Source organism: Lytechinus pictus, chromosome 2, assembly GCF_037042905.1.
Source record: "Lytechinus pictus isolate F3 Inbred chromosome 2, Lp3.0, whole genome shotgun sequence".
NCBI lineage: Eukaryota > Metazoa > Echinodermata > Echinoidea > Temnopleuroida > Toxopneustidae > Lytechinus > Lytechinus pictus.
In genome coordinates, this window is record NC_087246.1 from 40,784,332 (window position 1) to 40,799,806 (window position 15,475).

Genomic DNA, 15,475 nt, shown 5'->3' on the forward strand with positions numbered 1-15,475 from the left:
AATTCAACAATAAATATCAATATTCAAAATGGCCTGTTGCCATAGCAACAGATCATTTAGTATCAGTTTTTATTAAAAAAGGGACTGTAGAATATGATTTTTCTTGCATTTCCCCTAATCTTTGTGTGCTAAACATCGATATGTTTGATGCAAAATGTATAAATAACATCTGAAGCTATTGCCATGGCAACCAGATAATATCTAATACTAAAAAATAATGATTTGGATGACAAGATTTTGGACAGGTGGAAAATACAAATACAAATAACTCAATATGCGAAAGGTTTGGCCGGTCATTTAATTTCGAACAAAAATTTCAGTATGAGTTCTGTATGAGTTCATCAGAATAATAAAATTATGTTGCCTTGGTAATACTTGAATTTAATGATAAATATTAGTGTTTCAAATGTCCCGTTGCCATGGCAACAGCTCATTCCCCCCAGAAAAGTATCATGTTTGATAAACAAAAAAATTGTAAAATCTGATTTTTATTTCATTTGCCCCAATTTTAGGGAGCTAAGCATATATATGCTTGCTGTTAATAAATAAATAACATCTTCAGCCATTGCCATGGCAACCAATTAAGATATAATTTTTGAAACAAACTAACACAGTTGTTATGATAATGGACAGGTGGAATGTAAAGTAAATATTTACTTAATCTACATAAGGTTTGACTTTGACCAGTCATTAAGTTTTGAACAAAAAATACAGTAAGTGTTCCGCATTAGTTCATTAGCATGATAAAAACTGATGTTGCCTTGGTAATGCTTGTATTTATTGATATCAATGTTTACAAATGTGTTCTGTTCCCATGGCAACGGGTCATTTTATTCCCCCTAAAATACCATCTTTGATAAAAAATACCTTGTAGAATCTTATTTTTCATTCAATTCTACTAAGTTTAGGGTGCCAAACATACACGTACATCTCTGTTGGTTAATGTATAAATAACATCTTAAGGCATTACCATGGCAATAAAATAACATATAATTTACCCAAAAAATAACATGGCTGACAAGATAATGGACAGGTGGAAAATACAATAAAATTAACTTAATATGCTTGAATTTATTGATATCAATGTTTACAAATGTGTGTTCTGTTCCCATGGCAATGGGTCATTTTATTCCCCCTAAAATACCATCTTTGATAAAAAATACCTTGTAGAATCTTATTTTTCATTCAATTCTACTAAATTTAGGGTGCCAAACATACACGTACATCTCTGTTGTTTAATGTATAAATAAGGCATTACCATGGCAATAAAATAACATTTAATTTACCAAAAAATAACATGGCTGACAAGATAATGGACAGGTGGAAAATACAATAAAATTAACTTAATATGCGTAAGGTTTGACCTACTCTTTTAATTTTAAAATCACATTAAGTGTTATGCATGATTTCTTACGATATGTTGATTTGGTAATGCTTGAACATAATGATAAATATAAATGTTGCCAATGGTCCCTTAAAAGTACAAATTTTGATAAAAATAATATGTTTATTTTATTTCCTTGTCCCTTATTTGAGGGTGCTGAACATAAATATGCTAAATGATAAGCACCATCTTATTTCATTATACATGGCATCGAAATAAGACCTACAAAAAACATATCAGACTTTTTTGGGCTCAAATAAATTCCCGAAACTCTAATTTCGAGGCTGGTCAAATGTGACATGAAATCATATCTCCCATCCATACTCTATTCGAATATGAAAAAAAAATTGGGGGTCAACGGACTACCTGAAGAGCTATAATGAGTTTTGTATAGGCATGTTTTTGCACATATATTGTCTCAGGTTAGTGCGCGCGCGCGTGAGTGCTGTAAACTTTGATGGAGGATAATTCCTTTATTACTTGTCGTAGAAGGTTGATCAAGGTATCAAATTACTCAGAATTATATTATCAATGCATTGATATGACAAAAATTCTGATCTTATGTTGTATAGTGCCGTTACGCGCGAGAACGCGCGCGTGACAGTGCGCACGCGCAATTTTTTGAAATGCTTAAAATGACCTGATTCGTACGGCTTTACTCTGGTCAAAAAGTGATTTTGAGCATTTTAAAATTTTGACGCGCACGTCGTGACCTTTACATGACCTTTGATGACATGGATAGTTGACACTTGACCTGAAGTTAATGTGATGTAAATATTGTTAATTTTTGATAATTGATATTGAAGATATGATTGATAATGTGATTTTACAAAATGGCGTCTAGATGACGTCATGATGACCTTTTGACCTTGAACTTGTTTTATACACATCACATGATAAGTCCCCATATTTGATGATATTCTGAAGATAATTGATGGTGTAGATTTGGAGATTCTGTGCTAACAAGAAAAGGGCGGAAAATAAAAATAAATAAAAAATAATAAATAAATAAAAAAGAAAATTCGTACGAAATTAAGAGTTGATCTGTCGATTGACAGATCACCTAATAATAAATAAAAAAGAAAATTTGTACGAAATTAATAGTTGATCTGTCGATTGACAGATCACCTAATAAACGGTATTATTCTGGTCCAGCAGATAGGCTGAGTTCCCTATCTTGCCGCGTTAATATCGTGCAGACTCTAGTGTATCTGATTAAAGACTCTCCTGAATATCATTGTGCTAAACCATTCTACTTCATTATTTGTTTGTATTCATATTGTAAAGTGAATTACTAATCCTAGTAGTTATAAAAGTTTTAATATTATAAATATTTAATCATATTTTGATTAAACTGATTCACAACTTTCGAGATGGAGAGAAAGCATCTTCCTCCAAACATTACTTCACAATATCTTTTCCTGTATTTTCCTCGATTCTCAGGTCATTGGTCGTCTGACCATGAACAAAACTTTTATTTCTGCACTGAGACCCTCAATATCTTAAACAAATTATGTTAGTCTTGATATCAGTAGTTGTTTGACAACTGTGTTAAAGGACAAGTCCTCCCCAACAAAAAGTTGATTTGAATAAAAAATCCAACAAAAATGACACTGAAAATTTAATCAAAATCGGATGTAAAATAAGAAAGTTATGACATTTTAAAATTTCGCTTAATTTCACAAAAGAGTTATATGCACATCCAGGTCGGTATGAAAATGAGGGGACTGATGACGTCACTCACTATTTCTTTTGTATTCTATTATAGGAAATATGAACTATTCTGATTTTCTCCCCCCTTCATGTGAAATTGAGTTTTATTCCTCCCTGAATTAACATTGTTTAACAATACATGATGTGGTTCAGAAAAGTTTTACATCATTGTCAATTCTGTAAAAATTGAAATATTTTATAATTCAAACAATAAAAACAAAAGGAATAGTGAGTGATGGACATCATTGACTCTCTCATTTACATATCACCGAGTTGTGCATATAACTGTTTTGAGAAAAATAGGCGAAACATTAAAATGTCATAACTTTCTTATTTCACATCCGATTTTGATGAAATTTTCAGTGTTATGCTTGTTAGATTTTTCTCTATTGATTCAAATCAACATTTTTCTGGGGTGGACTTGACCTTTAAAGTTAGGCTATGTTTAGTTAAGTAAGCCTAAGTATCATTTGAACTTATGTTCAAACTCTTTGATTGACCATGTAACCAAGAGTAACATCATTTTGTTATCTTTGTAAATATCATGTATATAATGTTCATTTATTAGTTTAGAATTAAAGGAACAAAGATCATTTATATTATGAGTATGTTAGTTTATTTCATCAGGTTTCATTAATGTGAATGTTGTTGATTGATGGTGTTTGATTCTGTGATGTGTGATTTTGTCTAAAGGATCTATGTTCCTCTAATTCTAAACTGATAAATGAAAATTATATACATGATATTTACAAAGATAACAAAATAATGTAACTCTTGGTTACATGGTCATTCAAAGAGTTTTGTATTGTATTTTTGTCTATAGGCGTATCCCGCCACAAGCCTCGGCTTTTAGGGTATACACCTTCTCCTTAAACCCAACATGTACATATTTATACATGTATTCTTCATGACAAATTGATTTTTTGTACGAATTTATGTTTACGAAAAATGTAATGAAATGGAAGAAAATAAATGTTTAATTGAATTGAATTGATTACATATTAAAATAATTACATAGTATAGTATTCATCTAATTTCTACCTCAGTAGACGGACAGGGTGGGGATTCTCTTATAAGTAAAAACCCTTCCGCTGCACTATTGATATTGTTAAAGGACAAGTCCACCCCAACAAAAAGTTGATTTGAATAAAAAGAGAAAAATCCAAAAAGCATAACACTGAAAATTTCATCAAATTCAGATGTAAAATAAGAAAGTTATGACATTTTGAAGTCTCGCTTAATTTCACAAAACAGTTATATGCACATCCTGGATGGTATGCAAATGAGGAGACTATGACGTCATCCACTCACTATTTCTTTTATATTTTATTATATGAAATATTCTAATTTTCTCCTCATTGTCAAGTGATACAACGATTAATTCCTCCCTGAACATGTGGCATTAGCATTGTTTAATACTATATGGTTCAGTCAAGTTGGTCCTTATTGTCAAATCTATAAAAAATTAAATATTGTATAATTCAAACACTAAAACAAAAGAAATAGTGAGTGATGGACATCATCGACTGACTCACCTAGTTGTGCATATCACTGTTTTGTGAAAAATAAGCGAAACTTTAAAATGTCATAACTTTCTTATTTTACATCCGATTTTGATGAAATTTTCAGCACGATGCTAGTTTGATTTTTCTCTATTCAAATCAACATTTTTCTGGGGTGGACTTGACCTTTAAGTAAAAGATCCTCCCCACCCAAAATGTTCACATGCTACATATGCAGAAATTATTTTTCAAGGAATGGGCTCAGGACACGTGCAATTTCGAAGAAACTCTATTTAAAAAGGAGAGAAGCGACTGAAATATTGGGGCACTTTTGCATTTTCTTAAGATAAATTGGAAGATTTTTTTAACAAGTTTGGTCACTTTTGTGGTAATTACCCCAACCCCTGTTGCGTACAGCCATGATAAAAACAATTCATTTTGAATTTTGACAGACGGCTGAGGAGCCGGGCTACCCGGAGGATCAGGATTGAAATCATCCTCCGATAAAGCCTGTTCCGCCTCCCGAGGAGGGGAATCAACCCACGTCTCCTCACCGGGCAGAGCCCCGAGGGTAGCAGGCGCCCGTGAATGGCTTGGGCGGCGGTATGGGCCATGGCCGGACTCGCAAGGACGGACCCCAGTCGGCCGAGCCTGTACGCTCACGGGCGTAGCCTGAGTGGGTTTGAAAGCTGGCGATTCGTAAGAATCGCTAGAAGCACCTTGAGGTGTCGGATGGTCGATGTCTGCTTGATCCGCTCGGTGTCTAGCACCGTCGGCTGAAGCAGACGAGCCTGGGGTAAAAACCCGCAGAGCTCGAAGGCGCTCTGAAGCATATAGAGAAGTTGTGAGGACTGTCCATCGGCAGAAGAATTAGAAGGCGGACCGCCCGGTGGTGCGGGGCTTACGGCTGCGGACTTCTTCTTCTTCTTCTTAGGCGGCTCCGACGGCAGAGCAGAAGAAGGAACAAGAGACTGGGCAGGCCTTGATCTCTTCACCCTAGCTCTCCCCCGGGGAGCGCTAACCGACCGAGAAGAGAGGTCTGCCGAATCTGACGGGGTCAGATTAAATCCAGAGTCCGACGAGGTCGGATTACGAGGTCTCTTGCGACTAGGGGCCGGTAGCCCTTTGCCGATGCTCCCTTGAGTCTGACACGGCATCGAGCCTAGTCTATGCCGGGAAGAGAGACCCGTGCTCTCCCCCCGGTCTTTGCGTGACCCGATAGCTGGTGGGTCTGGCATCCCTGGAGGAGTCGAAGTTTTCTGAGCTAGTATGACGCTCCCCAAAATTGGTTCAGGTTCCGGCGCGGAAGCCTTGGCTATCACTTTGCGGGCACGTGGTCGCAGTTCCACGGTTCCACCTTTTTTTGTCGGGCACGTGGACGCGCATCCACGGTTCCACCCCCATGGGCACGTGGACTCGGATCCACAGTTCCACCCTTGTCAGAGCCCACAAGGGGTCTGTCTCTGTCGCTTTCTACATTACCACTGATGGGAAACACTACTCCAGTGTTGGACACCTCTTCAGCGGCCATGTTGAGCTCGTCTAGGGAAGAATACGAGAGGATCATGCTGACATAGAATGTGAATCTAGTAGCGATTAGAAAGAACAAGAGCAGAGAGAAAGGGGGGTAAAAGGGTGAAAACCCCAACCCCAGAAATCAAAGGACTTCGAACAAATTAAGAGATCAAAACGAACTGAAGAGAATTAAATTAATTTAATATCTCTAAAAGGATAAGTACAAAGAGGTACTATCACAAAAAAAGGAACTGTAATAATTATGAACTTATTATGTATTAATCTTTCCTTTATTTTTTTTGTCCATTAAGAAAACACAACAAGGAAATAGGCTCCTGCTAAATTCCTAAAAGGAAAAGGAAGAAGTTTTTTTTTTGTGTAGAAGTAAAAAAAAAAGGTAAGTATCTGGAGACCGGCAGCTGATCTGAAAAAGAAAGAAGTAACAACTTACTTTCCTGAAAAGGGAAGGCCAAGAAGGAAGTTAACGAAAAGAAAAGCACTAACAGAGAAGCGACTTCCTGGAATATAAAATTTCTTAAAGAAATATAAAGAAAAGGGAAGCGTCGGATCAACGCCCGCGACACACAGGGGAGCGCGGAGCTGCGGGGAGGGGAAGCGAGGGCAACCCATCTGCGAGGAAACGTAATCTTGTTTTCAAACTCACAAGAAATATGGATAAAAAACGTGAAATAAATATCACGGAGAGCTCCGCGCAGTGGGATATGGCTTAAAACAATCTTAAATCAAAAGACAAGATTGAAATAAGGGATAAATGCACAATTAAAGAGTCATAAGTAAAAATCAAAATTGCAATTTTTGGAGGTGTACTTAGCTACGTGTGTGCTCGGCGGCAGGCAAAAGTAAAAGAAGAAATGGACGCCACATTGCGCGATGATCTTGGGATAGTGCGTTCATAGGGAGATGCAGAGCGCGCGCAGGAAAATTGTGTACTTTTTATTCGGCGTGCAAGTTAATCGTAATGAATTAGCAAATCAAATGAATATATCCTAGTTATTGATAGTAAATATAAAAGGAGCCCAGTTAGGTCAGCATTTACCGAATAGACAATACTTGTTATATTTTTACAAGAAACGACGATTAAAACAAACATTTTGAAATTACGCCCCCCCCCCCCCCCCCCCCCGCCTTGAAACAGAATACCAATGTCCATAATGATAATAAGAAAATCGATCTGGCTATTTATTTTAGTGGACTTCAATAACTCCAGTCATATGAAAATCATTCAGAATAAAACACTTAAAATAGCTTTAAAAAACATTGCAACCACATTGAAGAAAACATCAAATGCAGTAAAAGCAGCGAAAACAATTCCTCATCCTTCGATGCAGAACTGGATTCCCATCACTGACTTTAATAGATTCGAGCATAAACCCCAAGAAACATTTTTAAGTTTTAAAATCTTGAAGACATATATCAGTTCCAATAAATATTGATATTTCTTAATGTGATCTTATGATTACCGTCGATCAGCATACTCATGTAAATTTAACATTTTCACTCTATCGTTGTTTTCTGGAGATGAAATGAGAATTTCCCTCTAAATTCCTCCAAATCCGAGGATCACTGGATATCGAAGAAAAAGTGGTCTAGACATTTTTTTTTGTTATGATATGGTAATAGTGATCCTCATTATTATAAAGTAAAATTTTCAACCGAAATTTATGGTTAGAAAGTTGTGATATTTTTTGGAAACCCTGTATTTTTTCCTAAAAATACGCTCAAAACATTGGCAAATATATATGAATATTCATAAAAGTTTGCGTAGGTATTTATTCATGATTGCTTTCTTTTGATGTGATTGGTGGAAAGGGAAGAAGAGGTTAATTTTATCTGAATATTTATTTTGAGAACAGAGAGTTTGCTCCATTTTCGATGACGTCACTATGGAAAGCGGGTGCACGCATTAAGTGAGCGCATATGAACATACACGTAATATGTTGAATTGTGGTGTTAGCGTTTGGAGGGGGGAAATTAGCATCACCATTCTGACTGAAGAAATGGTGGTTTTGATATTACCAATACTAGCTTTCAAAAATGCAATCACTAATAATGCAATTTGGGGTACCATTCTATAAACGCAAAGTAATGGGTCTGGACACAAGTTTCAGTAGCCTTGTCACACCAAATGATTTAGATTAACAAATTGAACTCAGCAAATTTCATTCAGGATATCTACTTACCCAAAGGAAGCAGTGGTGTATCACTACAATATATCTTAAAGTCAATATGTATTCCATTACAGGTTGAAGAAGATGGTTTTAGCATGACTGAACATTCTGATAGAAACTTCTCAAACCCTTCACAGACTACAGATGTTATCACAGGAGTAGAGATAAGAGTAGACACCATGAGGTTCATGCGGATGATGTTGTCAGCATGGGTGTGGCCTAACTGACGACAGATTACATGACCTGCTATCATGTCTAAAACAAACCCACAAAAAGGGAGCCATCCTGGATAGGGAGATTTCTTTACTTGCAGAATGCCAGAGCTGAAAGTTCCATTCAACTGGACTGTATTGAAGTAGGGAAAAAATATATTTGGTGAAAGAAACTCATCTGCCCTTATTTTTAATATTTTCTTTTTAATTCTTGATTCTGTCCTTTAAGAATTCTGACCTGAAAATATACTTGTATACATGAGGAATATTAAAGAAAATCCCCCTCCTCCACCTCTCATCCTACTCAAAATTATACTGATATTTCTAGATGCTGTTCCCATATCTACATTTCTACATGTTTTTAAAAAGCTAATGTAAGCATAAACTATATTGTAAAAATGCAAAAATTATATTGATAGTGCTTTCATATGTTAGATAAGTGTGTTTTGTTTTACATTGTGGTTAAGACAGAAACACTCCTGTTTGAATATAACAAAAGAGCGGACAAAATACCACACAAAGAGTTAAATGTCATATTCTGGTGTGGTGATTCAAGTTTATGCACATTATCATTGCTCTCTTGATTATTTTTAAGAAAAAAATATTAATAATGCTCACAATATCTACATGTACCTTGCAGAGTATCATTTTGTGATGCAGGTGCCTTGATACATTTCAATGGAACATGAAGTCTCTGCTCCCCTGGTACAAGAGTGCTGGTAAAATTGATATGTCCACAATCTACCAATCTTGATTCATATCCTGAACATTTAACTCTCGCCATCAACCAGGGCATGGGTTGCTGCTTCACGCTTTCATCAACCAAAATCCTGAAAGGGTAAACAAAAACAGAACATTTCGATTAATCATGAGTGAAATCAAATCTTGTAAGATCATGAAATCTAAGCTGAAACCTGATCGCACTGAAGATCACCAACACAGAAAAGCACTTTGATGGAAAAAGACCAGACAAATCATGAGAATGTCATGTTTATTTTGCTTATTTCTCAGCAATTTACAAAATTTCTTCCAGAATCCTTTGGCACATATTTTGTATTCATGCATAGGCATACAGATACTTGGATGGTCATTTTATTTGATTCTGTATGAACTCATTTAGAAATCATTACCACAACTGGCATTAATCTTTAACAATGTTTAGGGGAAGGCGGGGTAAGTTGTGACACTTTTGCATTTTGCATGTAAGAATTGATATGACTAATAATCTTGTAGAAATAAGTACCTTGCCTTTAAATTGGATTTTTGGGAAATATTTTTCACCTATATATAACTTTCTACCCCCACACTGAAAGTCATTGTGACCTTTGAAAAAAAAAGATGTCAAATGGCTCAACTTTCCCCATCAGTGGGGTAAGTTGTGCCACCTTCTGGGGAACAAAATATATGCGGGAAGAACCAGGAAATCAATTTTTTATTTAAAGTCTTTTCATTTGCTAATTCTCAATAAATACTAACATCCTCTAAAAGTAAAAGAACTGACATGTGAATTTGCTCCTTTCTGCCTTTCAAGCCTTTTAAGGTTTTTTTTTATTTCTTTTTATTATACATTACCATAAGAATTACCATGGCTCAACTTGCCCCATGTTGGCTTGCTCAAATTACCCTAGTCCGAACTTCATGCTATATTTTCACATCCACACATTTCTTATGCATCCATCAATTAAAAGACTATGACAAGAATGAGAATCCATACCTGGACTAACAATATTGTTCTTATTTCTTTATTATATTAAAGACGTGGTTGAGTAAAAAGCACTGATCTATTTCACACCCTTTTATACTTTTTGGGCTGAAATTTGTAATTTTCCCTCTAAAAATGTACTTTTTGTTTCAAAGCTGAAAACAATGTGGTGGGGTTAAGGGTTATGTAATGGGTCATCAATACATGACACCACTACAACGTCTGACTTATTCATTATTGGCCTGGGGGTGGTGGCTCAACTTGCCCCTATGCTCAACTTACCCACCTTCCCCTATATGAGAAAAAGAATTCTAGTAGAATTCACTGTTACATCTTGTGAGCATTATTTTATACATTTTTTAAATAATATATGAACAATTTGTATGTGTGTACATGTATTCTTAAATGCAGAAAACTTGAGAACGTTTTCAGAAAAAATGCAATCAAATCAAAACTCACATCATGTCCTAGTGTAACTCATTTACATCATTTTCATGGAACTGTCATATAAATTTCTTCAATAAACAAAAGAAAAATGATCCATTTGCAATTTGCCAAATGACAACATTAATGCATTTAAAATGTTTAAACTTAACATGTACCTATCCTTTAGGACACCCTTTTCAATGATGAATTTAGTATTCCTATGTAAAAACATATCTGCTGAAAAACATTTGTCTATAGTAGCTCCAAGACTTCCAATGCTTGGAATGCTAAATAATAAGCTGGGGCGTATTCATTTGAATTCAGGGCATATTTTTTTTACCGATGACTGCTCATATTACCAAAGGACTGGTAATTGATAGAATTACAAATGAAATTCAGTGTCACCAAAGACCAAGAGAATCTGAATATTTAAAAACCTATATCTAAATCCACATATCAAAACTTTCACATGACTCTATTTCAAACCTTTAATCAACCAGTAGCAGTAGAGCTATGAATATAGTCGGACCAAGCAGAATTTATCAATTTTCTGTAGCGTTACTAATCTCGGTATGTGGGCGCATCCATTTTGTTCTGTTTGCGACTTTTAGTTACTCTGCGGCTGACATAAACTACTTACCCTGCATTACTATATTCCTCATATCCCATTTGATGGCATGCAACCTCGCCCAATCTCCCATGTACATGTACATGTAAAGCATCAGTATAGCTGTACACCCAGCCCCATCTGTTGTTCATAAATACTTGAAGGAGGCCTTCGTTGGTGGCATTGCTTCCAACAAGACGCAACTCATACAGCCTACCTGCTGTAGTCATATTTAAAAAGTACATGTATGTTATAAATGAGACTTTAAGAAATGAATGTCAAATACATTATACAATTACAAAAAAATTATATAATTTACTTCATAATCACGTGAGAAATATGTACCTACTACCGGTATGTAATTTTCGTAACACAACTTTAAAAAAAAAACAGATATTTTTTTTCTTCTATTTACTTCATGAAAAGCTGCTCTGTCACATGCTGTATACAATGAGTAAAATCTCTTATTATTTGATACAGGAAAAACATGAAAATTGATAGAATTTTGCCTCATTTGTTAAACATGCATGATTGACACTGAGGATTTTCATTTTCATTAGATTAGTATCATATTTTCATGACTATGCATATTATATTCTTCTCATGATATATAATTTTATTGATTTAATTATATTTAATTATATTGATTATATTGATTTAAATTTGACATGCATGTTAATTTATATTTGAATCACTTATTTAATATGTATATCATTCATTCAATGTTGAATTTTGTTCATGCCTTTATTTAAATTGAATTAATTTATCTTGTATTTATTTGTATTATGTTGAAGAATGAAAAAATAAATTGAATTGAAAATATCCCTTACAGCACTGAAAATTTGATTGGTCGAGAGCTCTTCATGTGACTAAATCATAATTTTAACAGAAAACTGAGATTCATTGGAGTTCAAAATGGTGACTTGGGAGACGACTGGTAGCAGCCACGTGCTTCCTATCCTGGAACCAGCTAGCTTAGATACAACTATCCATAAATTAGAGCTAAGCCGAGCTGGAATTTGTCCAGGTCAGGGAGATGGATCAATAAGGACTAGATTACAAATATTTTTTTTGTTCAAACTTTAATATTGAAGGGATATAAAATGAATACAGCAGGCATTTCTTTTGAAAGTATAGTGGGAAGTATTATCCTCAGTTGGTCCAGCAATGTTATATAGTAATTATTATAGTACATGTCGAACCAAACTTAGATAAAATAATTCCACTTTACTTTCTCACCTGGCATATTATATGTTATTTTTGTGTGTCACATTTATCTTACTATGTGTCTTTAATATTCTGATTTAGTATACTAGTATATTTCCCAAATAAACATTACCTTAACTTGACAGCTTACCTTCTACACTGGCTACCGTTGAGCGCTGCACACCAGCATCCCCAGTGGATGTAGTATAAGCTGTTTCTAATGCCAATGTGACTGCTATGACAGTAGTACATGTAGTTGACATCCTAGCTGCTGCTGCTGATGAGGTGTATAGTATTCCATTCTTCCAAGGTGAAAAGCTCACCAAGACAAGCAGGCATGCAAGCTTAAGATGATAGAGTAATTTAATTAATGGCTGGGTGGATGTGGTGTTTGCAGACATGATGAGGGATTCAGAGCAGTGATAGATTTTCTGTTTGACTAGAGATGCTTGGAGCACGGGATTCAGAGCCAGATATTTCTTCCATTTGATACACACTTACATTTAGATGTATCTCTACAAACTTTGACTTGTCTGATGATGATGTATCAGAGACCTGTAGAAATAGAAGTACAAAATACATAAAATACAAAGAAATACACAAACAATGATAAAAAAATAAACAATGAATAATCAAATTAAAATGAAACAAAATTCACAAATCAATACCTAAATTGATTTTTTACTAAATAAATGCATATGCTTATAAATCTAAATAAAGAGTAAAATTGCGCTTGGTGGTGGAAAAAGATTAAGCCCATATTAACACATATTCATAATTCTAATATTTAAATGTATCATCTTGTTCATAAGCCTTATTTAGTTTTGTAATTCTTGAAGTCAGGTATAATGTACAATCCTACTCGGATACATGTATGCAAGCCTATGTGGATAAAAACATTTGTTCCATTGAATAGCATTTTGTCATCACATACATGTAGATAGGTCAAGTCCACCCAAGAAAAATATTGATTTGAATCAATAGAGAAAAATCAAACAAGCATAATGCTGAAAACTTCATCAAAATTAGATTTTAAATAAGAAAGTTATGATATCTTAAAGGAGAAATATATTGATTATGAATGGTCTTATTAAACATCAATCGAAAGGTAATGATGTGGGGATTATCATTATGTCATTTGAAAAAAAATAAATAAAAATACATATGGTGGAAATTGCCAATTAAAAAGTGCTAAAATGCATCTCCGAACAATGCCTCGAATCAGTCTCTGAATTGACTCAAATTCAATGACGTACATGCTTGTACGAGAGACCCGATTGGCTCTACCACATCAAGCTCCACTCACGTGCAAAACCTATTTAAAATGCGATGGTACGTACGTTTTTTTCACACGTGGAGGAAGGAAAGCTGGGGGAATTACGCCGGTGATGGTGAGTGGGACAAACTTGCCTTGTCTTATATCAACTAACATGCAATGTGTAGCACACACAATGAACCACCAAATCAATGAAAATGAAGTCCACGACCACATTCTTTTTTTCGTACAGGGCGCCCCGTACTGAGAAGACGTATCGCTTAATAGATCTCTGACATTCAAAATCAACTAAAATCTCTTATTTTATATGCATCGTTGAAAAAGGATTGCACATGGAACATCTTTACGTGCTTATTTACATGATTGGGATAGTTTTGCTGTGAAGTTGGTCTTTTTACATCTTCTTTCGTACCTTTGATTTGTGCTGGAAGGATCCATCTTCAACGGCTATATGTTCTTCATATTCTCTTCGTGATACGCACTATGACGTGTCTTAAGGGGATGATGGCACTATTGTTGAAATGATTTCATCTTTTGGTTACCACCATACTGAGTAAGTTCATCACTCCTACTTTCTTGCTTTTGTGTGCCTACAATGTCTCCGAAATCGAAAACTATCCGTACAAACAGATGTAAAGGTACCCCTGTGTCGAGAAGAAATTTAATGCATTAATTAGACATGTTCTCAGTTTAAGATATGTACATGTGTTGTAAATATTTCAACCCTGGTTATGGATTGTACATGTGTTAGGAATATTAATTACATCCCAGTCACGTGGATGTCATATTTTATACAAGTGTTGGAAATATCAGTCTTTAATCAATTCAATTGTGCAGATGCACCGGAAGTTCTCTTTTGTAACAGGGATGTTTTACTTGATATGCTTTATGCACTCGTCTGTTCTTGACATTTTTAGGAGTGCTTTCCTAGTTACGATAGGGTATATTAGGGGGTTGATTTTAGCGCATACATTCGTATTTCCGAAGGTTCGTAATTGCGAAGGTTCGTTAGTCCGAAAACGAAATAAGGTTCGTAATTCCGAAGGTTCGTTAGTCCGAAAACTAAATGAGGTTCGTAATTTCGAAGGTTCGTTTGTCAGAAAACGAAATGAGGTTCGTTAATCCGAAGCTTCTTTAATCTGAAAATGTAAAAAAAAGCAAAAAAAGGGGTCTTTATCACCCCTATTCTGGTCCAAACAATCAACCCCACCCTGCGCGAAGAGCGATTTTTCAAAATAGGTTGATAAATGGCAAACATTTTAATCAAGAATGGTTCTTTTAGTAGGCATTTTGAACTTTGACAAAACAATTTCAAAATGCAACAACGTGCCCCTATCGATATTTGATTTGATAACTTCTATCTGCTCTTATACTGGTTTTCGTTAATAGGTTAATAGTAGTTTTCTGGTTGAATGCATTTATATTTCATTTGTTTGATGTTCTGTAGTCTGTGTTTAAGTTGTACTTATTGTAAACATGTTCAGCTTGGCCCTTGTGCCTTTGTATCATGTACATTTATTTACTTTTAAACCGGATAAATAAAATGAAAAATCAAATAAATTTGCAGGTCTAGCAATGAGAGAAAAACATGAACTAGCCTCATAAGCCTATGATCATCCCTTTGAGAGAATTCTGCGTACGTCAACGCCCCTGGTAACGATAGTTCAGCCCCTTCCCACAGGGGCGGTGAAAGCGGTTGGGGGCGGGGGGCACTTGCACCCCCCCCCCATTAATTATAATCCC

General features: G+C 35.2%; 1 protein-coding gene across 2 annotated transcripts; it reads right to left on the bottom strand.

Moving 5' to 3' along the window:
- Positions 1-4,965: 4,965 nt before the first annotated feature.
- On the bottom strand, positions 4,966-14,376 carry LOC129271730 (scavenger receptor cysteine-rich domain superfamily protein-like). 2 transcript variants are annotated; one of them, XM_064094845.1, is made up of 5 exons: positions 14,145-14,376; positions 12,608-13,011; positions 11,284-11,470; positions 9,149-9,345; positions 4,966-8,648 (listed from the first exon to the last, which is right to left on the bottom strand). In XM_064094845.1, exons 2-5 carry the CDS (start codon positions 12,855-12,857, stop codon positions 8,308-8,310), a joined length of 975 nt encoding a protein of 324 aa, XP_063950915.1. In that variant the 5' UTR covers positions 12,858-13,011; positions 14,145-14,376; the 3' UTR covers positions 4,966-8,307. The 2 variants fall into 2 exon arrangements, with proteins under 2 accessions (XP_063950915.1, XP_063950914.1); XM_064094844.1 differs by having other exon boundaries at positions 6,416-8,648; positions 9,134-9,345.
- Between the last annotated feature and the right edge of the window lie 1,099 nt (positions 14,377-15,475).